The sequence below is a fragment of the Myxine glutinosa genome, chromosome 1, assembly GCF_964187855.1.
Source record: "Myxine glutinosa chromosome 1, kmMyxGlut1.1, whole genome shotgun sequence".
NCBI classification, from domain to species: Eukaryota; Metazoa; Chordata; class Myxini; order Myxiniformes; family Myxinidae; genus Myxine; species Myxine glutinosa.
The window spans coordinates 149,221,768-149,249,446 of NC_136261.1; the positions used below are offsets into that span (position 1 = coordinate 149,221,768).

A 27,679-nucleotide genomic window follows, 5' to 3' on the forward strand; every position below is an offset into this window, starting at 1 on the left:
GCTTAAGAAAAATTGTAAAACGATTTTGGCACTTGCATCAAAAATGGTAACAAAAACAAAAAACAAAAAGCTCAGGAAATCTTTCAAACAACACGGCCAAGGCCACGTTTGAGTGGCCAATAACACATCCAGATGCCTCGGTTAGCAAATCTGTTGCCGCTTACACATTTTAACATGGACAGCAGGAAGTTATAGAACACATGGCTTGCCAAATAATAAACTTTGATCTCCAGCTGTTTTGCTCTTGGTAAGTCATTTTCCAAGGTTCCCCTCACCTCCCGAACACGGCTCTTATCAGCCATGACACAAAACCCCTTTTGTACAATGACCATCGGAGGGCATTCATCACAAAAAACGGTACATCGGCAAAATTACATAGCTGCTATTTATCCAGCAATGCCCAACTTTGTAACCTCTCAATCCACTCTTCCCCACATAAAACAGAGCCATCACTTTGCAAAAAAAATGTTTTATGTATTTCATCACAGCAGATGTTTTGTATACAGAGGTTTCGACTCATTGAGGAGTAAAACGACACAGTGAAGGAGGTTCACAGACTGACAAAAGGTTCAAAGTGGAATGGGGAGACAAATACATAGCATGGGTGGAAGAAAGCAAAGTGGTGGGAGGGGGTCAGAAAGGGTACGAGAGAGCAGAGTGATTATGGAAGAAAACAGGAGGTGAAGGTGGGAAGCATTTTTACTGGACTGGGGAAAGGGCACAAGACAGCAGACACAGCGAGTCTGTTCCAAAGAAGAGAGAATAGAAGGATCAAGAATTAGTGATGAGAATTCAGCTTAGAATTGGGAAGGTGTGGGATTCTGGGAAAATGCATGTGATCTTGGGCAGACTGAAAGTGGACTGACGGGAAAGAGGGCAGGTGGAACGAGGCCAGAAGTGAGGCAAGAGAAAACTGCGAGTCCACCAACTAGCCTATGGTAGGCAAGACACAGACATTGGGGTTCGGACTTCTGCTGAGATATGCCAATAACACAGAGAACATTGGACTTGGTCACATCCAAGGGAGCAAGTAGGGAAGCAGCTGCACCAGCCCAGAGTGGGGCCTACTGTATACTAAAACCCAAAGATAACTCAGAAGAAAGCCTAATACACTGAAATAAGCTCCAAGAGGCTCCAAGTGGACTTGGCTCTTTGCTCACAGAGAACACTGAGGCATCATCCTGCCTTAAAAGCCATTTTCATGATGTGGCTAGGCCAAGATAGGTTGTGACAGATTGTGAGGCTTTGGAGCTCCAGGAACTGCATCTCTTCCAGTGGTTGGTCAGAGATTGGCCAAGGGGGAGGGAGGTTTAAAAGCTGGTTACCCTTGCCAGAGGAGAGGGAGGGTATTGCATTTGGGTCCATTTGTTTGTTTGTTTGTCTCTGTCTGTCTGTCTGTCCTCACAGAACATGAGCATGCTTTTCTCTGCAACTGTTGGTAGGATTGACAATAAATTTTCACTATAGGAGCACCTCCTCCTGTAGAATTTTTAAATGATAATTATGACGTCATAGATCACGTGGTACAGGCGCCATCTTGGAAAAACCAAAAAACTTTGCACCTCCATATCTCCGATACCACTCCATGAAAAAAATGAAAAGATGGCTCAGTCAAGTACTCCCCACGAGAAACAATATATATTCATGATGATGATGTCATTGGTGCCTTCATTATGACGTCATAATTAGAAAAGTAGAACGCTTGATCTGGTCAGTTTGAAATTCTTGAGCATGATCTACAGTCTACACAAAGATTGTACAGGAGAATTAAATTGACAATGTCATGGGTTGGTTTGGCAGCCATATTGGATTGAACATATATCTATGTCATCAATAAACCACACAAAAACAGCAGCTAATAAACACCACACAAAATACACCACACAAGCACGTCCTGGCGAGGGTCTGCAATCTATGATTGATCTTTCTTGTTCTTAATTGTAAAGGGCAGAAATTAGAGCATGACATTTTACTGGTAGCTGACAATCTTCCAGGTGCTGACGAAAAACTTATTTTTCCAGTTCTGCAGAGATGGATGTTGAAGCAGTCTGCCTTTGAGAAGTGTGGTGTACTGTTGTATACACGATGGATTAATCCAACTAATTGTACAGAGGATAATCCAGGGAAGCGGAGAGGTCATTGATAAGTCCCAGTGGAAAGCGGAGAGGTACCAAGCATAATATCAGTCCCAAAATGCTGTCTAGCTTCAAGAGGGAGATCTTGAGACAGAATGCCATAAAGAGCTACCACTTGTTTCGACTCAGAGTAAAATATGATAACCATTCAATAAGTGTCCCCTGTATACCATTAGCAGACAGCTTGGAAAGTCAGGCTGGGTTACAGACAACAGAGAAAACAAAAGATATCCAGATAGATTGCCCTGATATCTCTTTTGAGATTTACAGTAGTGCATTCATCCAATGAATATATATGAATGATCGTTTTAAGGCCATTTTCCCCGCTATAGCGGGGGTTAGCCTTGCGGGCCCCATGACAATCATGGTTCCCTGCTTGAGGCAATGTTTTTATGGCCGGATGCCCTTCCTGACGCCAACCCTTGGTCACGCTCTTACGATGCGCAGGGATACGGTGTACCTATTCTAAATCGGGGTACACATCGTGATCATTCATCCCAGCAAGCTGGTACTCAATTTGCCGACCTCGGAAGGATGACAGGCAATTGTTGTCATTGTCATCCATTGTTGGGTTAAAAAGAAGCCACATGTCCATGGTAGAAGAGCTGAGGTGGAAGCTGAACTGTTTATCAGAGATTATAGAGTTGGATGAGAGATATTACCCGAGGTCTTCAGCAATGCTAATAATGGGGAGAATGCTGACCGATCTGTAATTTGGTGAATCATAAAGTTTGTTTGGAACACTTATTTTCAATAGTGATGACATTTGCTTTCTCAGGTGAAGGCAGGAGACCATTTGAAAAAGACTTGAAGAGTAAGAAAGTCAAGAGGACAGGGCCAAAGCACAGTTGTTCAGGATTACAGTGATAATGCTACTGGGACCAGCTGTGGGGATGTCAGGATTGACTTGGAACTTCTCAACCTTAGTGGGAGAGAAGTCCATGTACTGCAGAGAGCTAGAGATATGTGATGGGCGAAAAGGTGCGTCAGGGAAGGGAGGAAATGGAGACCAAGGCCTTTGCAGTAAAAAAAAAGAAGTTCTTTTTCTTCTTTTTTACAAATGCAGCATATGGTTGCAAGCAGCAACATTGGCTGAGGGCATGGTTGTGCCGCTGATGCAACACCCTCTGTAGGTTAGGACAGGAATTTGTAATTGTTCAGGGCGCTGGTGACAGCTCAACTACTCTTCGCGAAGGACACTGTGAGATATTTAACGTCCAACCAAGGATTGTGAGGTCAGTGAGTCAACGGCACACGCATTGATGTCTCACAAAGACAGTATCTAACTTTAGGATCTTCTCAACTTTAGTAGGAAAGAAGGATCCACAAAGAAAAGAGAAGTAAACCATGCAACCAATTTGCAGAAATATCAAAGACGAATGATGTTGGATGTTCCTGCATTCCCAAGCGAACTTCAAAGCTAATGAGTGAAGGTACGGATTCAAAACGGATCCCTTTGATGAGAGATTCCACACTCTACACTGCAGGTACTTGCAAATACCTAAAGCTACGAACTCTATGAATATATGAGAAAAGCCATCTTAGTGGATGTGTAATACGTTAAATCTATTAGCAATTGGTTACACTGCTGTTATGATTTTATAGAATAAAAAAATATTTTTAAAAAATCAACATTTTCATCTGTGACAAGCCAACATCTCTTGTAAATGACAGAAATCAATTCGTACACAAAACAATTGTATTAATATGATTAGTCAGGTGATCTGAGACGTAAGCTCCATAAGTACAGGGTGGTCAAAAAATGCTGACACCACCCTAACCCAATTTTGTTATCTTACAACTTCATTTTTACCAACTTCTCTTTCATATTCCAGGTATGGATAGCTGGGAAGGTGTACATAACAATAGACCTAAATATGATTACCCTAACATTAGAGATGAGCAGAAAATGTTTTCAATAGAAATCTACTTCTGATCGCAGTCATTTAAGGAAAGTCAAAAAAAGTTCAAAATCAATTTCAACTGCAGGGAAACCCTGTCAAAGCAAACAATGCCCAAATGAATAAAGAAGTTCGGGAAGGAGGGGACTGTGCTCAACCACAATTCAAAATCCAAAGCCCAGCATTGTCATTCAGGATGCAAGTCAGTGAGGCCCGCTGAGGTCATTGAACCTCGGTCATGCATAACTCCGTAATGTTTTACGGTACATTAGTGAAATTTCTATCATAGTTTCAACATATATCGATTCATGCAATGATGTAGTATTTTAGCCGGTCCCGTGCACAGCAAGATGGGGTTTTGTAATCACTTCTGTGTATCTGTCTGTCTGTTCAGGCCATAACTTTTTTTACCATTTGAGGTTTGTCATCAAATTTTCACCAAAGCTTGATTATGATAATACAGAGAAGGCAAATTAATAATTCTGTCAAAAGGTCAAAGGTCAGTGTCGCATAAAATCATCAATTTTTATCCAATTGACCTGAAATTTCAATTTACCATTTGAGTTTTGTCATCAAATTTTCAATAAAGCTTTATTATGATAATATGGAGAAGACAAATAAATAATTTTGTCAAAAGGTCAAAAGGTTAAAGTTCAGCATCACCTAAAATCATCAATTTTCATCCTATTCACCTGAAATTTTAATAGTTTGTATATTGGGTGACTGAATTGGTTCACAAATCAAAAGCTACAAGCAAAAGCTACAAGCTATAAGGTTTGTATTCAGATGGCTGAATACAAACAGACGTGTGGACAGGCTTTGCATTTTCCGATGCTTTCTAGTTTTAAGTAAGACAATGATAAAGGACATTGCAGACACGAAATCCCAGGGGTTCTGAGACCCTGGGGGCTCTGTGGGAGTCGAGACCACAGGGCTCCAATACCCTGAAGGCTCCAATCGCATCGAGAGCTTGGGGCCCCAGGGGCAAGACAATCCTGGAGGCCCACCGATCCTGGAGTGCGTGACAATCCAGGGTCTCTGAGGGCGTGACAATCAAAGGTCTGACGTCCTGCTGGACTTGCATAGCTCACTAACTGTGGCATACAAGGCTGCCTTCACACCAGGCTTTCTGACGTCCTCCACTTGTACAGTCAACATGTTGCTCTCAACAGAGTACTTGCCTTTCCTTTTTCAGTGGAAGCGAGAGTGGCCTAAGGCAGTGTTTGGCCCAGTCTTCTTCGTCATATACATGAACGTCCTGTCCAATGCTCTGGAAATACACATTATACCGTACAGTACCCCCATCCTCCTGACAGGCAGGAAAAGCTGCATCACACTTTCCTGATGTGGCTTGATTAGATGCCAAGCTGACAAATGGAATTTGATATTTTATCCATAACAAATCTCACAAAAATGTCCTCATATTCAGTCTAATCTACTCCAGGTCACTCCAGGATCGTCAAATTATTCCACTTACCTCTTTCCATGGTCAGGCACTTGAAGAGGTTCAATCTCTTGCATTTCTTGTCCTCACCATCAGCCAATCAGCCACAGACTGGGTCTTTGTCCATACATTCCATTGTCCAAATACATTCCTTGAAATAAATAATAATCAGAACCACTTACAGCTTTTACAAGGTCTTTGTCCATAGTTCATTGAAGTACTGCTCTTGCCTATGGGCTGGTGACCAAGCATCACAACCATCTCTCCGAGATTTTATAGATCCTGGAGCTATCAAATTAATTGGCATTTCCCATGATGAGAGAAGCACAAGGTCTGTTGCTCGCAGATCATGGACAGGTTCGTGGGCTGTTTGTTTTTAACAACCCTTCTTCCACTCTCATTCCCTCTATCAGCCCTCCGATCTTCTCAGTTCCTCCAGAAGACACAATCTTCCAGTAACTCCATGTCACAATTCCAGTAACAATTCCAGCAGACATAAATTATGGAAGATCTTGTCAGATGTCCTATGGGACCCGTCCTTGAATCATGGGCAATCTCCAGCACTTGTTGTCAGAGTGGAATCGATGCCTCACTTGGCGGCGTGGCGCACCTTGAGTCGCCCTCAGATTTACGAGTCACTCAAAAAGTAATGGCCCACAATTTTCTTTACGGCACTATATTTATTCTATAGCATTGTTACTTGTACAGTGTATTACAACTTGTTTTACAACATCTTTCCCACCTCATAATATGATAATTGAATTGTCTTCCCACATGTGGCGTTGCTGCAGCAATCATCAAACATGGCTGCCCCTATGGATGTCAGTCAGAAGCAATGTGCTGTTATTTGATTATCTGTGTGTGAAAAGGAAACTATTGGAAGCAACCAAAAGTGACTACAAAAGGCGTATGGGGACAATGATGTCGACCGCAGCACAGTTGCTCGATGGGCCAAGCGGATAACGTCTGCCACGATCAGTACAGACAGATGCCAATGTAGAAAAGGTGGACATCATTATGGCAGATAGGCGCATAACTGGTAGAGAACTCTCACTCCAACTGGGCATTGGTGAAGCAAGCATATGCATAATCGTGAAACAGTTGGGCTATGCAACGGTTTGCGCTGGGTGCATTCCTCGACAATTGACAGATGTACACCAGGAGCAGCGCGACACCATTAGTTCGGAACTGCTTGCGTGGTTTGATGATGGACAGAAATTTCTGGCATGCATCATGATGGGAGACGAAACCTGGTAGCACCACTTCTAACCAGAGAAAAGCGACAATCGAAGGAGTGGCATTTTGCAAATTTTCCATGAAAAAGAAGTTCAAGGCTGCACCCTCAACCGGTAAAGTAGTGGCGACTGTTTTCTGGGACATGGAGGGGATTATCTTTGTGGACATCATGCTAAAAGGAACCACCAAAAATTCAGAGTCGTACGTGAACATATTGCAGAAACTTGGTGCACGTCTGCACCGTGTTCGACTACACAGGCACATGCACGATGTTTTAGCATATACGACAATGCTCTACCCCACACCAGTCTGAGAACCATGGAAGAAATTTCCAATAGCGGGTGGATTGTGTTGCCACATCCTCCATACAGTAAACAACAGAAAGAGAACCAACCAGTCTCCTGGAATTACACGAATTTCTTCCCTTTTATTGGTACATACATGGGATCTGTGGACCATTACGTCCCCAAGCTGCATCCTGACCAGATGCCCTTGTCCACAACGAGGCATTTAGACTTCGGTGACACCACAAGGGTAGTAAACTGATTAGACTTCTGTGCCTGTGCCAGAGTGGTCACAAGCCAGTCTCTTGCTACACTGGGTTCAGATCGACTGGCGCAATAGCTCCAGATATGTTGCCAACTCTCAAATCATAGGTGCCTCTGAGAGGTAATGTGATTTGACTACAACTGTCAGATAAAGAGTACATATCTCAATATTAACTAGTGGAACCTCCATACTGCATTGTCAATCTACAGCATATAACTGCACTACCGGAGGTAAAGGTCTTCCTTCACAAATACATTCTTTACCATGACTCTGCTGCTACCTGTGTCCCTCAAGACTCACACGTAAGACCATCTGCCTTCTGGCTCCAGCAAGAGAATTGATACAGGCACTGCAAACGAGCAAAAGCTTTTTGCCACGTGCAAGCAACAAATGGTCTCCTCTAGTACATGGTTCAAATTCGGCATTAGACCACCTTCATCTCAGAGGCATTAGACACTTTCACCATCCCCTTTCTACTTTCCTTCCCAGGTATATATCCTCGAAAAGAGAATACTCATGACGGTCCCTCCTTCTGCAAGCTGCTTGCATTTGCAAGTCAATTCTAAACCTGGAAGTAACCAGAAATCTCTCGCATCCTGGCGATCTTTCTACACAGGTTAAAGACTAACTTCAACATTGTAACAAGTCATCCTTTTACACAAATAAACTTTTAGAATAAACATCTCACCCCGACACAGTCATACATGATTATCCAATAAATTCTGTATCAAACCTCAGACATACAAGCATTAAGCTCACACTGTACCAATACACGTCCTAACAGATGGGTAAACAAGAAATATGTCATGCATAGCAAGATACATGTGAAATCCCTAAAATAAGTTGTTGGCCTATGATGACCTCAAAAATAATTGGTGGTTCAATTCAGTGACCAGGTATGCAAATCCTCTTAAAATTTCAAGTCAAACTAATGAAAATTGAGGATTTTAGAAATTTGGCCTATGTTGACCTTTTGGCCTATGTTGACCTAAAAAATAGTTGGGGTTGAATTCAATGACCAGCTATGGAAATCCTCTTAAAATTTTAAGTCAATCGGATGAAAATTGAGGATTTCAGAAATTTGGGCTATGTTGACCTCAAAAATACTTGGTGGTTGAATTCAGTGACCAGATAAACAACTCCTCTTAAAATTTCAAATCAATCGGATGAAAATTGAGGATTTCAGAAATTTGGGCTATGTTGACTTCAAAAATACTTGGTGGTTGAATTCAGTGTCCAGATAGGCAAATCCTCTTCAAAATTCAAGTTCATGTGATGAAAATTGAGGATTTTATAGAAATTCGGCCAATGTTGACCTTTTGGCCTATGTTGATCTCAAAAATAGTTGGTGGTTGAATTCAGTGACCATATATGCAAATCCTCTTTAAAATTTTAAGTCAATCGGATGAAAATTGAGGATTTTAGAAATTAGGCCTATGTTGGCCTTTTGGCCTTTTGACCCCAAAAACAATAGGCTTCTTGCTTATGACCAAGTCTACCATTTGGTGAAGTTTCGTGAAGGTCGGTTGAAAATAGTGACCTGTAGGCGACTGACATACAGACAAACAGACAGACACAGACAGACAGAATAACGCACAAGACCAACCAATATACTTGAAAAATCTTCAATTTTCGCAAGTAATAATTTGTAACATGCCACCTTGTTAAACTCCCCAAATCTAGGCTTACTGCACACCTCAACTCTTTTGTTCAGCTTTCCTCCCATATGCGGAATTGACTTACTGAGGCTGTCCAATCCCACTCTTCATGCCAGGGCTTCAAGTTGCAGGTCCACTACCATCACATATTGTACTCTATCACTACCTGCAACAGTTCCAACCCTTGTTAACCACCCGAACCCTATCTCTTCTTGTAGGTTTCTGTTTCCTTCCATTTCCTCTCTCCCCTTTTACCTATTTATTAATTTCCTTGTTATCCCACAATCCTTTTGTGAGTGCCTCACTTGTATGCCCTTTGTCACTTCACTTTCTATGAGTTTAGATTTTGTATACAACAAACACTTAAAAAAACAAAAAACAAAGCAAACAGCAACGAATTATTGAAAAGAAAACTGGTCTGAAAGACTAACGAAGTACGAAGAACCATTCAACATGAGAGAACAATGGACGAAATCAACAGAACATTGATCCAAGCATGCCAAGCAAAGTTTGAAGCAAGAAACTGACGTTTTGGCTATAAACCTTTGTCGGAGCAAAAATTACCCTTTCTTTTTTTGCTCCAACTAAGGGTTAATGCCTGAAATGTCAACTTCCCCTTTCTTCCCACAGCAGTTGACATACCTCGATAAATGTTCTGTTGATTCCAGTCATTGTTCTACCTACCCGCCAATGCAGAGCAACACATGCCTTTTGACACAGAACAACTGGAGACCAATCATCCATTCCATTATGAGTGACGACAAGTTTTAAAATACGATAGTCAAGGAGAAAAGGGGTTGAAGGAGGTAGACTTCCAATGAGTTGAATGAGATGGTTGCAGGGAAAGTTTATACAGTCGTGGACAAACATATTGGCACCCTTGCACTTTTAAAAAATAACTCACAATTTTCTCCAAAAAATAAGTTGAAATTGACAAAAGTATTTGGTCTCCACAATTCTTTATTTCACTGTTAATATTACAGACTCTTTGTTTTTGATTCAGAACTTAATATATCCTTTTAAATCAGAAAATAAAAAGAAATGGCATTGACAAAATTATTGACACCCGAGACTTAATATTTGGTAGCACATCCTTTGGACAAAATAACTGCAGTCAAGCGCTTCCTATAGCCATGAATGAGCTTCCTACACCTCTCTACTGGCCGTTTGGCCCACTCTTCTTGTGCAAACTGCTCCAGTTCTCGCAGATTTGAAGGGTGCCTTCTCCCAACTGCTGTTTTCAGATCTCCCCACATGTGTTCAATGGGAATTACAACTGGACTAATTGCTGGTCACTTCAGAATAGTCCAGCATTTTGTCTTGAACCATTCCTGGGTGCTTTTTGAAGTGTGTTTGGGGTCATTGTCCGGCTGCAAGACCCATGACCTTCGACGGTGACCCAGCTTTCTGACACTGGATTGAACATTGCGCTCCAAAATGCCTTGGTTATCTCCTGATTTCATGATGCCATGCACACATTCAAGGCACCCAGTGCCAGAGGCAGCACAGCAACCCCAAAGCATCACTAAACCTCCTCCATGTTTGACTGTAGGGAAGGTGTTCTTTTCTTTGAAGGCCTCATTTTGCTTTCTGTAAACACAGAGATGATGTGCTTTATCAAAAATATCTCATCTGTCCACAGAATTTTTTTGGCTTGTTCAGGTGTGTTTTGGCAAACTACAGACGGGCTTTCTTATGTCTCTCTCTCAGCAGTGGGGTCCTCCTGGGTGTCATCCCATAGAACCCACTTTCATTGAGTTGGCGATGGATGGTCCGAGTTGAACCTGTCATACCTTGTGTCAGAAGTTCAGCTTGAATCTGTTTGGCAGTCGATCGAGGTGCTTTCTTCACCATTCAAACAATCCTTCACTGCAATATTCGATTAGGTTTTATCTTGTGGCCACGTCCAGGGAGGTTGGCTACAGTGCCATGGGCCTTCCTTAAACTTCCTGATAACATCGTGTACGGTGGACACAGGAACATCAAGGTCTTTGGAGATGGACTTGTAGCCTTGAGATTGTCAATGCTTGGCTACAATCTTGTGTCTGACCTACTCAGACAATTCTCTGGTTTTCTTTCTTTTCTCCATGCTCATTGCGGAACACACAGCGACACAAAACAGCAGAATGACCCCTTTTCTCCATTCAAACTGGTTGAGTGAGTGATTTTTATATTGCTGGCACCTGCAACTCACCACGGGTGAGTTCATTTCCAAAGTAAAGGAGAATCACCTGCTTGAAATCTAATTATTTCGACCAACTACTAAAAGGTGCCAATAATATTGTCCGGGCCATTTTAGGATTTCTGTGCGGAATAAGCTAAGATTCAGTAATTTTTTCAGATTTTTTTCTTTTGTTCCACTGCAAACAAAAAAAAAAATACATATGTGGATAGCAAAAGATTTATTAATTTCAACAATTTTCTGGTACCAAAAAGGGTGCCAATATTTTTGGCCACGACTGTATATGATAAGCTGTAGAGTGTAGAGGATGTATAAAAACACTTGCAGGCTTTTTCAGCTCAGCGGCTTTGGCTGCAGGAGTGAGTGATGGGACCCAAAAGCTCGGCAGGTCTTTAAGCTTTGATTCTTCCTTTCCTCGGCTGCTGCCAGCTTCCGCATTTGTGGAGTCTGTAGTAACACGTAGTGCAAGTTAAACATCAATAATGTCCACAGGATAAAATTAACTTCCAGATTTGCATTTTTCCCATTGAAGACAACATTATGTTATCTCATGGATTGCTATTACAATATAGGACAATGTTATACATGTCAAGTTACAAACACTGCTGATCTTTCCTTCTAACAAAACAGTTTTTAGAAGCCTAACCTGCAGTGTTTTTGGAGACAAAGGTGTTCAAGGGTTTGGAAACAATGGAGTTTTCCCTTTCCAAAAAGGACTTTATCTTGGACTCATGCTCTGCCTTGGCCAACTCTTTCAATTCAGACGCCTTCTCCTTCTTCTGCTTCTCATATGCCTGTACAAAATGGGCATTTCTAAAGCAAAATTAAGTCATAATCTTCAAATTAAGTCACTTATCAAGCCATCTTCATAAAATGATACAGTGTGTGTATCTGTGTGTGTATGTGTGTGTGTGTGTGTGTGTGTGTGTGCATGTGTACTTGCAAACCATGACCCATGCACATGTGTGTGTGCGTGCATTCATCATCGCCAACGGTCCTCGCTTTCTCAGGCCCTCCATCCACTCATGTTTGCCAAATCTCAGGCCCCACACCCCCCTTCCCCCCTCCATGCCGTTCCGCCAAATCTCAGGCCCCCTTCCACTTAGGTCTGCAAAATATCAGCCCCCCCCACCCCCCACTTCCACTCGGGCCCACCAAATCTCAAGTCTCCCTGCCACTCGAGTCCGCCAAATCTCAAGTCCCCCTTCCACTCGGGTCCACCAAATCTCAGGCCTCCCTCCCTGTGTGCGCATGCGTGTCCTCCTCAATGGGCCAGAACCAGCAAAACCCATCAATCCATGGGCACCTCCCTTTTCCCCCACTAAAGCCGTCCACAAAGATGTTGTATTCAGCATGTCACTAGATCTCACAGATCCCGGCTCCCTGCAGGCACAACATGGTTGAAAAGGGAGTCGCCAAATTCCAAACCCTCACTCCCAGGCCAGTATCGATATCACGGATCGCCATATCTGTAATCGACACAGGCCAGTATCGATATCACGGATCGCCGTACCAGTAATTGGCACAGGTCTGTATCACTATCGCAGATCACCGTACCGGTAATCGACACAAGCCGGTATCCTTATCTTGGATCGCCATAACCATAATTGGCACGGGCTGGTATCGCTATTGCCGATCACTGTACCGGTAATTGGCATGGGCTGGTATCACTATTGCCAATCGCCGTACCGGTAATTGGCACGAGCTAAAGCACATCCAATTCATATAAAATAACCAATTGTTTGAAAAACAGCCGTGAGGACAAATAAAAACGCAATTGCTCATATGGTGCTCGCTTGCTGAAGGTTAAAAGTTAAAACCTACTGTATTTATTTCCTGGTACATCTTCCACTGTTCCAGGTGTTGCCGAGTGCATCAAAGCTTTTAAAATCATGTACGGTATTTAAAGGGGAACCCAATCGCAATTTTTTTTTTCTGAAAACCATTTAAAATCATTAATCACGGTCTAATTTGAAGGGAATTTTTTTCGTATTGTTTTGGCCAATTACAATGTCGAAAATAGCCCTAGAATGTCGATTTTGATTTCACCAGTGACGTCACATCCTGATCTCACCTGAATCCAAATGGCGACTTCCATAGAGAAACAGTGTATTCCGAGCTCGGATTCCAATACTGATTCCTCCATCATTAGCAACTCTGAAGGTTCTCAGTATGTTGAAACGGATAAGTGGGAGTGTGAAGAAGCTATTGGAGACGAGATTAGTGATAGAAACACTTTTGGAGGAATGTGTGTAAAAGTCAGACCTCTAAATTAGGAATCAGGGGATATGGATATGCTGCTCGATTGTATTTCCTGCATCACCTGTGGAGATATCATCTTTATATATTGCAGTGCAAGGTTTTCTTTCTATCTATATCTGCACACGAACATAATGGGCGCATGCGCGCACACACACACACACACACACACACACACACACACACACACACACACACACACACACACACACACACACACACACACACACACACACACACACACACACACACACACACACACACAACACACACACACACACAAACACACACACACACACACACACACACACACACACACACACACGATATGCTAACCCTCATTCTCTCTCTTTTCTTGAATGCCGATCGTACTGAATTTGAATCTTCTTTGGGTGGTAGTTTATGGGATATCGGAGTTGACGTAACTAGGGCATTGCCCGTACGTGGGTGCCCGTTCCTTGCCAAAAAAAAAAAAAAAACGCTACCCGTACGCTCTACCCCGCCCGTACGCCCGTAAACAAAAAAAACAACGCTCTTCGCTTCCGCCCTTCGCTCTGACTGAATTGGGAGAAATAATGCGCATAAGAAATCGAATTACGTACCGTAATGGCGGTCAGCTCGTAACGCGCTCAGCTCCGCTCGTCTCACATCGGCCACGCCTACGCAACAAAGCGTTCTGTGATTGGCTGCCGGAAAGCGTGCTGCCGGACAGTCTTCACTGTCCGGAAGTTCGCAAATCGCAGTTACGATGAATCGTTTTAATTTAATCGCAGTTTGAATTCGTTTTAAAACATAGTTTAACGGCAACATAGTTTTCCAACGTGAAATAAATGAATACGCTGTCAAATGTGCCGTCCGAGGCAGAGTCTGATCGCCACGTTCGGCACACGTGATAGCTCGCTGCTCTCTGATTGGTTGAATCGTTTTTTGGACATAGCTCGGTAAGTAATTGTCCGATTAATATGAAACCTTGAAAAGGCACATCCTCGGGTCCCCAGCAATATACCTGGCAAGTTAAAAGTATATCGGACCCGTGGTTGTCGAGAAACAGCGGTCACAGACACACAGACACACAGACACACAGAGATTACTGGAATTATAGATAGATGGCGTCGGAGACAATGGCTTCTAGGATTTTAAGCTCTTCAGATGTGTAGGGCAAGGTGGCGGCAATGTTAGGCAGCACATCTAGCAAGGCGAGTTCAGTCACTAGCAGACCAATACAGGTGTTCAATTCACCACTCAAATCGCCCGTGTCCATATGCTGGTAACTCGGCAGAGAAGGTGTTACAGATTCGTGCAATGGCTATTTCTTCCGCTTAATCGTGGGAATGGCATCCTCTCTCAATCGTGGCAAATAAGCACAAGATGTAGCCATCTCTGTTGTTTCATAACAGCTCTCTGTAAAATGTTCCGAACACAAAAGCGACCATTTTGTAGGCCCCATCCACATGGGTGTTTTGAACAAACCTCGTCCAATTTCTGGAAACCTTCAGATCTTTTGGCCATTGGTGTAGCATGAACCCTTCTTGGTTTGTATTTCTACAACCACCAAGGACGCATCAATTAGGCATATTTGTAGCAATTCGAAAATTATTCGCCATTTGAGTTAAATCGTTTGTTGATGTTATTGGTAGACAATACGGAAGTGGTGCTTTCACTAGGTGACGCTACCTCTTATGAGAAGAAGGAGATTTCGACTTTTAATCGCAAAATTACCCATTTTATAAATCACAAATCGGAAAAAGACATCATATCTATTTTGTAGGGTATCAAGGCGTCGATGTGGTCTGAGCGTTTTGGGTTCCCCTTTAATGGTTGTAAACACCTTTCTTCGATTTGTTGGTGATATACCGATATCTTTGTGGATATACTGATTTTTTTCATATCTTTTTTTTAAGCATACTGGAAATAATCAAATTCCCAATACCAGTTTATCGATATGAGAAATTATACCGATATAACTGGTATATCAATATATCGCTGGACCCTATTTATCAGTTATATCAATCTTTGAAGGATTCACATTAAAGCTTTTATGAATATGAACTTACACTGAAATCAAACATGGTGATGGGTTTTCTGAAAATATCAAAAAGATGTTCTCCACTTATGACATAGGGTGCGTAGTATAGCTCAAATATGCAATACTCTAAAAGTGAACAAGTTACTTCTTCAGAATTGAAACACGATTAGGCAATGTTAAAAATTTTTTATAACAATACATTACCATTAAAAAAAAGAACAGTGATAAAGGTGAGATACGATAACATGGTATAGTGAAATATCAATAGCACAGTTGTAGTGTTTGGCCATTTCATACAAAGTGACTTAATCAAACATCATCATCACTGTGAGAATAGCAAACAGTGACGAATGCATTGGAGGTCATTTCACAGCAAGAAAAATACCAATTATCGTTTCGTTATTTGTGATATTACAATGAATTCACTGTAAATAGTTTAATAATGCATACACATTAATTTCCATAAAAGAAAAGTAATTGAACATGTGCAGCTCATGCCCTTTAATTATCAACCCGATTCATGAAACATGACTTGCACTTCCTTCTATCTGTTTACCTGACCCTATTATTTTGCAATGTCCCGAGTAAAGAAAGCAAGGGAGGGGTGGAGTTGGTGTATGAGGGCATTCAGGAGTAATCACTTGTAACAAATAGGGGTACAAATGTACAAAGTGCAAGGCAAGAAAGAAAGAAATAACACCTTCGTGGGCAGTATTTTAAGGTTGATAATAATGATTTTGTTCCCATATTTGTTTTTTAACGTTTTCATTAGAAATCAAAAATTGTGTTACGATTTTGAGAGGTGGGGAGTGTAAAGGTGGGTGTAGGTAGCTACTCGATTAAGGCCTTAATACCTTCTGGGCTGTCGCATAGGTTAAACATCTTAATGTTATGCATGTACTAAGGACAGTATGGATAGGGATAAGTTGTCCTGTGTTTGTGCACTGCTGGGAGATGGTGTTGCAACCTGTAGTAATGAGTGAGATGAAGGTATGTGTAATAGTGTTGGCATAAATAACTATTCTTGGACTCAGGACTACTTGGGGAATAAGGGCTGAGTCCTTTGGGTGGGAGGAGTCAGGATTGGCCGATGGCCCCACGCCAGGTGCCGTGGCAGGATTGGGTAGCCAATAACTGCCTCCAGTATTGTGGACTCTGATTTGCAAAGGGGGAAGGTGTTCTGCTAGGAGCCCCACCCCTGAAAACGTCGATAGAAGGCAAGACGATGGCACGACTCCTGCCATGCTCTCTTTGCCCGTGTCCTCAATCTGCTATCTCCGGCTTTGGCCGTTTTGCTAGCTGCTGGCACCCACTCCTGAATGGGTTCGTCTTACCACTAGACTGTACTGCTGCCTGCAGCCTGCTCTGCTGTGTCCTACAGTATCGCCACATTAATTGTGTGCATGGTGATTGACGGTGGTGTTTTAGAATAGTAGAATCGTAATTGCTTTAAGGTTTGTGTTTACTGCAATTGTTTTTTGCTGGGATTTGCACCGTTTTTGTTTGTCTTGTCTTGACTTCCAATTTATTTAATAAATCATTTATTACCGCACGCGTTAAGCGAAAGCCGCAGGTTTAAGAAATTGGTTCACTTTATATGTCTATCTGTCGAAAGACGTCGGTCTCTGATCGAGGACCTACTTAATTTCAATTGAATTTTCTATTTTGAACACAGAAGAACATGAATCTGAACATGAATCAGAACATGAACATGCAGTTTAGCAGGACTTTGGCTCTGAATTTGGCAAATTGTACTGAATCTCATCCCGTGTGTGCATGCTCAGAGAGGTGTAAAGTAAATTTTTTACTCTGTCTGTCTGGCAGTCAAACAAAATATAAAATAATTTCAAACAGGAAAACGACTGTTTTTATGGATGTCATGAAGAACACAAACAGACATGAAGAACTAATTTAATGTGTTAAATAAGGTGGTGTAAAATAAGGTGCATCAACAGCGGTAAACATCTAATAAAGGTGTGTTCTGGTTTTTTTTCTACAGCCTTTAAAACATTTATTTTATTTCATTTGAATTTTATACTTGAACACTGAAGAACACGAATATTCTTCTTGCACTTCCAAAACCCTCCAGTTTGACAGTACTTGGACAAAATATTCAGCCATCTCAAACAAAACAAATTGTCGTTCACACTCTCAGCATTGTGGAATGTCGAGATTCAGACAAAATGGCAGTTCGTAGGAAATACAGATTGTGCTCAGAAATGCAAAGCAAAAGTTTAAAAGACCCATCCCATGTCATTTTTCTCAAGACTGGGGGGGGGGGGGGGGGGGGGGGGGTAAGGTTCTCTATGAACTCTCTAGTCACATTAAGCAGTTTTTCTGCACCTTTAGTTCCTGCCATTTTTCCAAATTAAGTTTTGTTTGGTTTGGATAACACCTTAGGTGTCAAATGGATTACAAAACCTGATTTATAACCAATGCCATGTATATCCCCATTGAAGTACGAGGCACATTGTCACTGCTCCGGTGAACTTCGGGGTCAAATACATTAATTATAATCGGCTATCCATAGACAAGGCTTGCAGTGCATGGTCCCCGCTCTGTGGTGGTCTATGTCTGTGGAGCGTGGGCCATTCAGGTAACAATCTCCTTTATGCTAAAGAGTTAAGGATAAAGATTCAAGGGACGTTTAAATTATACGACCGAGATATCCAGGGTCTGTTTGTTAACCACTGACCAACAAACCCTCCTCCCCCCAAAATCTATGTAACGTAAAAAAAAATTTTTAAAATTCATTTATATATTTGGCATGCTATTTTATTTGGATGCTTTGAACGATTGCATGTGGATTGTAGAACCTTCCAAAACTCGGAAATAATTGTTATAAATGCCTAATGAACAAACTACTTGGTATATACTGTAGTGTATTTGCTCCCATATTTGGATATTCAGTCTATTTCCACATTTACTTCCTGGGCATCTCTTAGCATCTATAGCCTTTCCCAAACATCATTTGGATAAGATTTCTCTCTGATTCATTGTATCTATGTAAAAAAAAAATCCACAAAATATTACTCCATTGTCTTGTCAACACCTGCCGAGTCACAATGCCTTTTTCCAATTATAGGATCAAAAAGTGTGAAGCGCTTTCATTATGTACAGGTTAAAAAATCGATGTTTAAAAAAACATTATGTTCATTTTGTTCAAATAGCAAATGGTGTTTCAAAAAGTGTAAATAACATTTTCAAGAAAGTAATTTTCTTCTAATGTTGGCCTTGGTCATATTACCTTTGTTTGTCGAGCAATTTCACACTTCTGTTGAACCATACACTCCAAAATAGCTTCTTTTTCGAACAAATATCCATCAGGACTGTAAAAAAAAAAAAAAAGAACAGTTTAGAAAAACAAGCCTTTGGAAACAATTTGTAAAGCACTCCAAGATGCCCTTTCAACATGCAGTCGGAAGAGCATGATCCCAATTAATAACACATTGACAGCTTCCAGATCTTCGCCTATGTGGGTTTAGCATCTAATGCTTCGTTCTCTGCTGAACCCACAGACATGGGGTTAAATACAAGATAGTGCAAGGTCAGCCATAGATGTGCAGCAGGTGTCTTAAATGAATAACAACAAACATCAACGCACTTCATCTCATTGTAGAGTCAATTACCCTCGCAAAATAGATTTTAAAAAATTGCAGAAAAACTGCACTGAAACATCAATGCACTGAAAACTGAAACATCACTCCATGCATTTGTATATTTAAACAGATACATTGAATTAAATGGCCTGAACATGGAAGTCACGGTTACCTGTTTAGCATTCCCATCTGAGCACATCGCTCATGGTGCTGGGATCTCAGGTTCAAAACCACCAGACTATACCGATTTACCCAGTCTGATAAAGACCTTGTAATTAACCAAAAAGGAGAACGTTCTCCTTGATTAGCCAAATTTTCCCAATGTCCATGTAATGGACGTAAAAACAAATATCTACGAACATCCATATAATGTACAAGCAACCTTGACCCTCCACATTGAGATATAATACAAATTAAGAACATGTGTCCTCATCCTCACTCTATCCATGAAACTCAACTATCATGAAAATCGGAGAAAATTATGCAAGTTATGATCAAAAAGGCATTTTTAGTTAATTAGGTCACAATCTGAAAAAAGTAGGTCAAAGATGCTAATCAAATATCAGGTGCGCAACCTCAGTGCAGGTATACTATTATGATGCAAAGACATCTTTGAAGGCCAAGCAGTCTGAGATTCCACACTGGCAAAATTGAGCGATGACAGCAAACGCATTACAGTATAGTTTTTTCAGATCGTCATTTGAACTTGACCTTTAACTCAGAGGGCATGATGCAAATTAAATGTAGATGCACCTTGCTCTGGATTATATAGAGAGATTAGCAGATAAAGTTATATCGAGCACAGACACACCATCCATGTCTTTTCTCGGAACAAACATTATCCAAAGAAAGATGGCGGGATAGTTCAACATGATAATTTATTGCAACCATCCCTACCTTGTTTATATACTTTTTGGGGTAACATCCCTGCATCCTTTTGCATTTTAAAAATGTTTTTATTACTTGTTAAATACACCTTGACCTCGACATTCACAGGGGATACATTCCTGGAAAATGCCGCGAAAGTTGGAACCGCGAATGTGGGGGCATTGTTTCAATGTGAAAAGGAGGGATATGTTCTGGGCATTTCAAAATCCGTGAATACAACAACAAACAACAACAGGCATTTTAAGGCCATTTTCCCTGCTAGAGCGGGGGTTAGCCTTGCGGTCCCCATGACAATCTTCTCCATTTTGCCCTATTTTCTCCCCTTGTTAACCCCCTTGCCCGCATTTCTTCTTCCACCCCATCTTTAGCCAAGTCTTTCTCAGTCTTCCCCGTCCTCTACTTCCTTCTGCATTCATTTCCATCACTCTTCTCAACCAGTCACTTTCATCCTTCCTCAACACATGACAAACCATCTCAACCCGTTCCTCTTCACAGCATCCATCACAGACTCTATTCCCATCATCTTTCGCAATTCATAATTTGTCTTCCTCTCTCTCAACGATACTCCACACATCCACCGAACCATTCGCATTTCCACCCTTTCCAGCCTTCGTTGGTGCTCTACGTTCATTACCCATGTCTCGCTCCCATAAATCATAACACTTCTCACACATGCAGCATACACCTTTCCCTTCAGCTTCAATGACACTCCCCTCCTCGTCAGTACGCCACTCAGTTCCTGTAACTTCTTCCATGCACATCTCACTCATCACAACTCATCTCACATCATTTCAAAATCCGTGAATGTCGAGACAAAATCCCGCATATCTCGTGACAAATCCACGAATGTCGCGAAAAATCCGTGAATCATCACTTCATTGTTTCAGTTTCAGTCATTTCATTTCAGTTATTTCAGTTTCAGGGCATTGTTTCAGTTGCCTACCCTTGTATTTATATCCATGGTCTCTAAAACATTAAGAAGAGCCACTTGGAAAGCTAATGATCTGGCCCAAATTGGTAAGGCATATTCCATAAGACTGGAAATGAAGGCCTTGCATGCCATAAGCAAATAGACAATACCAAGGAAGGCCTTGGTTTAATTATGGTAGAACATGTTGTTGTAAAAATAAACCAAGTCCACAACTTTGTCCCATAGGTAGGTTTAATCTCAATCAGATCTTTGGTATCATCCTGTAAAATACAATCATGCAATAGATATCAGGATCCTGGCATCATATAGGAATGATCGATAATATTAGTCAATGCAAGCAAGCCTAGAATATGTGCGGGTACGTACCATACAAGACTACATGTCATAGTAAAATGTCACAGGAGTCGCTCAACGTCGCGGACGTCCGAGGTCTTATAGACGCCCCTCAGCGGTTTAAGTGGGCATCACTCCTGGGTTCAACTTTAATACATTTCCACTACATTCTCCCCGCCGTTAGAACTACACTGCCGCTAGGCAGGAATCAAGCGTGCATCAGCATTAATTGATTGGGGATGTCATTCCATGTCAGTCGGTCCATCCGTAGCGGTCAGGGTGGCGAATTACCCGGCCGGCACGTGTCCGGAAACTACCGGGTACGGCATCCCCAAGCCCGGAGTCCCCCGCTTCGGAGTAGCCGCTGGAGGTAGGTGTCGGAGGGGGCATCACAGAGCCTTCAGGCAGGGGAGTATTTGACGATGGGACGGCAGATGTTCCATAGAGGACGCTTCGGGAGAGTCCATAGACTCGTAGATCGGTTCGTCGATATCCCTATAAGGGTCGATGACCCCACATGGGGCGAGATGGCGAACGGAGACAGTGGACTCGCGTCCATCTGCCGTCATCACACGAGCATGCTCGGGATTAGCCTGGAGTACCTGCACCTTATCCACTAAGGGGTCGTACTTGCTTGTGCGAACCGCACGTTTGAGATAGGCCGGCCCCGGCTCAGCGAGCCAACTGGGTAAAGATCGGATACTACCCGAGCTTCTAGGGTGGTGGAACAGTCTTTCGTGAGGAGTCTGGTTGGTGGCCCTACATAGTAGAGCCCTGATCGAGTTCAGCGCCGCAGGTAGCAACCAAGCCCATTTATCGAGGCCACGGCCGAGGGTCCTGAGGCTTAGCATGACGGCCCTCCATATAATCCCATTGAAGCGTTCGACCTGCCCATTCGCCTGGGGTCTGTACGGTGTGGTGTAGCTCGAAGCGACATTATTTTGGAGCAGGTAACCTCTCACTTCCTGAGACAGGAACACCGCACCCCGATCAGTATGCACGTAGGCCGGATACCCAAACATAGAAAACAAATTCTGCAGGCACCGTATGACCGTGGCAGCCGTCATATCCACGCACGTGTAAGCAAAAGGGAATCGCGAGTACTCATCAACGATAGTGAGCAGATAACGAGAGTTACTCGACACCGGCAGCGGCCCTTTGAAATCCATTGCCAATCTCTCCCACGGTCTAGTAGCCCTAACCAGCGTCCCCATGGGAGGGTTGTAAAAACGCGGTTTGAGTTCCGCACATATAGCGCAGTCGCGGCAGATCCGGCGGATGTCCTCGATCGAGTACGGCAGATTACCACTACGCACAAATTGAGCGAAACGCGTCACCCCAGGATGACACATAGTGCCGTGCAAAGTGCGCAGACCCTCCAGAGTTATGATACCCGCGCACGTAGCCGGCCTCGATAAGGCGTCGGCGACCAGGTTATCCTTCCCCGGGCGATATTTGATGGTGTAGCAGAAGTCGGCGAGTTCGATACGCCAGCAAGTGATTTTCTCATTCTTAATGCGCTGAGCATGTAAGGTGTCGTACATGAACGCTACGCTTTGTTGGTCCGTGATGATTTGGAAGCATCGCCCGAGTAAGTATGGTCGCCATCGCCGAATCGACTCGACGATCGCGTAGGCTTCCTTTTCGACAGATGAATGCCTCCGCTCAGCGGAGGTGAGAGTCCGCGAAAAGAAAGCCACAGGGCGCCCCCCCTAGGAGTGTCGCCGCTATCACATGATCCGAGGCATCACTTTCTAAGATGAAAGATTCGCTCTTGTCGATCGTCGCCACAGCGGCGCCAGCGATGTCGGCCTTAAGGCCCCCAAAGGCTGCCAAGGCGGCTGGGCTCATGGGGAACGTGTCGCAGGCCACAAGGGGGCGGAGCTTCACGGAGAAATTTTGCACCCACTTAGAATAATGGGCGAACAGCCCGAGAGCACGCTTCAGCGAAGCACGATCGCTAGGCGGAGCCATATCGAGCAAAGGTCGCAGACGCTCCTTATCTGGAGCGACAGAGCCATGGGTCACGGTGTACCCCAGAAGATCTATCGTGCGTAGAGTAACGACACTTAGCCTCATTCATGGTTAGGCGATACCTCTGCGCGACCTCGAGGAAGCGCTTCAGATTAGCATCATGATGCCCCTGGTCATACCCACAAACCGTAAGATTGTCCAGATATACAAAGACATCTGTCAAGTTCTCCTTAGTAACGAGGTCGTCCATAGTCCTCTGAAAACAGGAGACCCCGTTCGTCACCCCAAAAGGTAGTCGGGTGAACTGGTATAACCTTTGACCCGATTCAAAGGCGGTATAGATGCGATCAGCCCTAGAGATGGGGATCTGATGATACGCACTACGCAGATCGAGAGTGCTGTAGACTGAGTACTGGGCCACCTATCGTACCAGCGCGTCCATCCCTGGTAGGGGGTAGGCGTCCAGCTGTGTAAAGCGATTAATCGTCTGTGAATAATCGATTACCATGCGTCGGCGATGCGCTTCACTTCGCACCACTAGGACCTGGGCCCGCCACGGCGACCGGCTGGGTTCTATGATACCTCCCTTTAAGAGCTGGGCCGTTTCTTCCGCAATGAATTGCGCATCTGCTCGTGAGTAGCGTCGTGATTTCACCGCTACGGGAGTGCAGTCAGTGGTCAGGTTGGGGAACAGCGAAAGGGGCTCAATTTCCATTTTCGCGAGTGCACACACAGCAAGCGTGTCAGTCCCACCGAATTCCATTGCCAAACGTCCGTGTCGTTTAAGAAAATCGTGTCCAAACAGAATGTCAGCACATAAAGCAGGCAAGACCATGAGATGTACATCTGGAAACATGCGTCCCTTTATCACAAGCTTCAATCGACATTCCCCTTTTGTGCTGAGCCTAAGCCCCTGGGAGGCCATAAAGATCCGTCGTGTTGTCCCGAGGACCGGCCATCCATGTTTACGCACTAGTCGATGATCGATAAATCTATCCGTAGACCCCGTGTCGACTAAAGCCCACGCAAAAACGCCTTCGACCATGAGTGGAATAATGGCCTGAGCAAGGCCGGAAGATCCGGCAGGTATTGAGCCATCCGAGCGAGAAGATCGCGCCTCCCGTGTGGATCCCACGCCGGCTGCAGTTTTCCGGTCGTTTGAGCAGCCTCCGGAGGGCACTCGTGTCAAAGGCATAGTTGGTCGTGCCAAAGCAGGAGCGTCAGGAGCTTGTAAGTCCGTACGAGCTGCCGTCAGGGGGCACTCGTGTCACGCGAGAAGGATCGCAGCCAACTGCAGTTTCACGTGCTGAAGCAAGAGCGTGTAGTTCGTACGAGCTGCCGTCAGATGGCGCTCGTGTCACGTGCATTGTTTGCCATGTCAAAGCAGGAGCTTGTCATTTGTATGAGTTGCCTTCGGAGGGCGTTCGGATTCCAGTCAAGGACGGTCGCTCCGCGGTCGGTCGTGTTCGCGCCATTTGTTTTGGCGGCCCGATGTATCTCACCAAGGTCGAGCGTGCAGCCAGGGGCCCACGAGGAGGAGGACCGCTCATCAAAGTCGGGTGAGGCGCCCCGCTCTGTGCTCGGTCCGTTGGCTCGGCGATAAGCCCATTCAAGGTCGCGCGAGTTTGTGCGCCCCGCGCGGTCTTTCGGCAGACTTTTGCAAAATGTCCTTTAGTCGAACACAAATGGTATATTGCTTCCCGAGCCGGACACGCCGACCTGGGATGCTGTCGATTGCCACAGAAGTAACACGTAGCATTTCGTACAGGCCTTGGCCTGGCCGCCGTGGCTGCCGCCAGGCCGGAATCCGAGTCCACCTCGGGATCGGCCAGGGGCTCCGCTTGCGTGGTCAAGTCCGCTCCCGTATCCTCGGCGGTAGCCCTCTCCGGTCGCGCGAGTTGAGAAGTCCCCGCGACGACCCGTGTGTGGTCATAGGCGGTAGATTGTTCCCGGGCCTCAGTGTAGACGTGTGAAACCCGTAGAGCCTCCGCGAACGTCAGGTCAGCTGTCTCCAAAAGTCTTAGCCTGAGAGCAGGAGAGCCGATCCCAGAGACGAAAGCGTCTCGGACAAGATCATCCTGGACTCGCTCGTGAGTGCGGACCTCTTGGGTACTGCCCGCAAGTAGATGTCGTAGCTCCTGGGTGAAGCGGTCTATCGACTCGGTGGGCTGTTGTCGCCACGATGAGAGCAGGTACCTGGTGTATACCACGCTCCGTTTCTTAATGTAAATTCGCTTTAGCTCCGACACAGCGGCATCGTACGTCGTACATCGTTCAATGCTCCTGTAGACGTGGTGGTCCACTTTAGTCTGCAGCACGTTCAGTTTCGTTTCAGCAGAGGGAACGGTATCCTGGGCTTTGAACTGGTTCTCCAGTGACATTTCCACTACACATGTCAAATTGGCACTTCGGCTTGGAACACAGCCCAGCTCCTGTGAATGGGTTTCTGTCTATGGCTGGCCATATGACCAGACCTGTGGGTTATCAAACCATCATCTGTCGATGGATATAATCTTTTTGAAGGATTGGGAATTATATTTATTTTGATTTATGCTCACATTCTATTATAAACCAGCTATCAATGAATCCCTGGTGTTGGGCTAGCGGCTAGGGTGCCAACTTAGGATCCTAGGATCCTGGGTTTGAATCCCGGTCGATCGCTGAATTAACGCCAGGGGGGTTGACTCAGCCTGTCATCCTTCCGAGGTCGGCTAATTGAGTACCAGTTCACTGGTAATTCCCTGTTTGTCGTAAAAAGGCGACAAAAAGGGTTGGCGGCAGGAAGGGCATCCGGCCGTAAAACATTGCTTCAAAAAGGGGACCGAAAAACAACAACAACCACGGTCCCCGAAAAAGGCCAACCCCCACTTGCGGGGGAAAATGGCCTCTAAAGGTGGTTTTTATATTATTTTTATCAATGAAGCCACTTCAGATTGTCGTTGGGGTAGGAATGAAATAGTACAGGGTGGAATCATTCACAAAATGATAGAGATGAATAACCAGAAAAGCCAGCAGGTAGGATGAGATCAGGGGTCGTTTGTGTTTGTCAACAAGGAGAGAAAAGATCCTGTGTGGGGATGGAAGACAGAAAGCATACCTGTGAGAAGGATCTAATAAAAAGGATGAAGTGTGGGAAATCAGGCTCACTCTTTTCAGCAACGATCGAGGACCTGAGGACTTGTACCAACAGACTCAGTGGCAAAATGTATATTCAAACTTGATAGGCACCTCTTAATCATACATTGTGCAAATGACATGCAATATCTGTGATCGGTACAAAGGTGTAGAGAATGGCGAGGGTGGTTATACTCTTATTATTATCAAATGGGGTGGGAAGCATTGTGAACAGAAGCATTGGCCACAAAGAAAGAGTTTTACAGTTTACCTCATCTTTTTAGCAATGTCCAACATGGAACCCTCAAAGGCTACTCATTGATGGAGAGAAATAATGTATTGTTGTTTCCTGTACTTTCCCGATCAAAGCCATTGGCTGAGATGAGCAGGCATACGTTCTATGCAAAACATCTGGACTTTTCAGCAATGTCTGAAACATTATGAGAATAAACCTGAAAACACGATCAGCAGCCTTTACTTTTCAGTGATAAAGAAAACAAATTTGTCTTTCATTTTGTCCAATGGGATTTTTAAAGGGAATTGCAGAAGTTTTGCATGGAAGGACGGCAGGAAAGGGTGGATCGTCTAGGGATAGAAACCAAGTATGGTGGACCGAGGAAGTAGCGAAGGCAGTTGTTGAAAAGGAGGAGGTTTGGAAGAGGAGAGAGAAGATCAAGGATAGAGGGAGGCAACTGGATGTGGGGTTGCTGCACCTATATAGGCAGAAGAAGAAAGCAGCAAGGAGAGCTGTGCATAAGGCGAGGAATTATGTGGAAGAGGAGGTGTTCAACAAGTTGGAAGAGGATGGTGGAAGGAAGATGATCTATAAATTGGCTCGTGACAGCAATGAGGATAGGAAGGACATGAAGGGAGGGGTGGTGATTAAGGATGATGGCGAGAGGCCAGTAACAGAGAGGGCGGCAGTATTGAAGATGTGGGAAGGATGTTTCAAAGAGCTGTTGAATCGGGAAGGAAGCAACGGTGTGCTGGAGCTACCGAGTTGTGTGGAGGGGAAAGTGGAGTTGGTGGAGGTCACGGAAGAGGAAGTGCAGACGGCATTGGAGAGGATGAAGAAGGGAAGAGGGCCAGGCATTGATGAGGTGGGTACAGAGATGATAATTGCAGCAGGAGAAGTTGGAATCAGTTGGATGAAGAGGCTGTTGAATGTATGTATGAGAGAAGGTTCCATTCCAGAGGATTGGAGGACAGGGTTAATTGTACTGATATGGAAGGAAAAGGGGAATGTTCAAGATATGGGGAAGTACAGGGGCATTACACTCCTTAGTCATGTCACGAATGTGCTGGAGAGGGTTCTGGATGGGAGACCACGATGACCACTATAGATTTATCCTAGGATAAGGAAGAGTGTGGAGAAGGAGATCAGAGAAGATCAGCAGGGGTTTAGAAAGGGTAGGGGAATGACGGATGGGATATTCGCGTGGAGACAGCT

The 27,679-nt window shown here is 44.0% G+C and overlaps 2 protein-coding genes across 9 annotated transcripts in view; both read right to left on the bottom strand.

The window, feature by feature from the left end:
* The window catches only part of SMPD2 (sphingomyelin phosphodiesterase 2), a 612,478-nt gene that overhangs the window by 350,153 nt on the left and 234,646 nt on the right, over positions 1 to 27,679 (bottom strand). The gene's annotated exons all lie outside the window — the stretch shown is intronic.
* The window catches only part of NOSIP (nitric oxide synthase interacting protein), a 112,027-nt gene that overhangs the window by 39,784 nt on the left and 44,564 nt on the right, over positions 1 to 27,679 (bottom strand). For 6 of the 7 annotated variants that reach the window (XM_068119467.2, XM_078778120.1, XM_068119461.2 and 3 more), the window contains 3 exons: positions 18,638 to 18,719; positions 11,752 to 11,899; positions 11,431 to 11,552 (listed from right to left, as the gene is read on the bottom strand). In XM_068119467.2, the coding sequence (XP_067975568.1) occupies positions 11,431 to 11,552; positions 11,752 to 11,899; positions 18,638 to 18,719 (352 nt within the window). The remainder of the gene's footprint in view (positions 1 to 11,430; positions 11,553 to 11,751; positions 11,900 to 18,637; positions 18,720 to 27,679) is intronic. The other variant, XM_078778113.1, reaches the window with a different exon arrangement.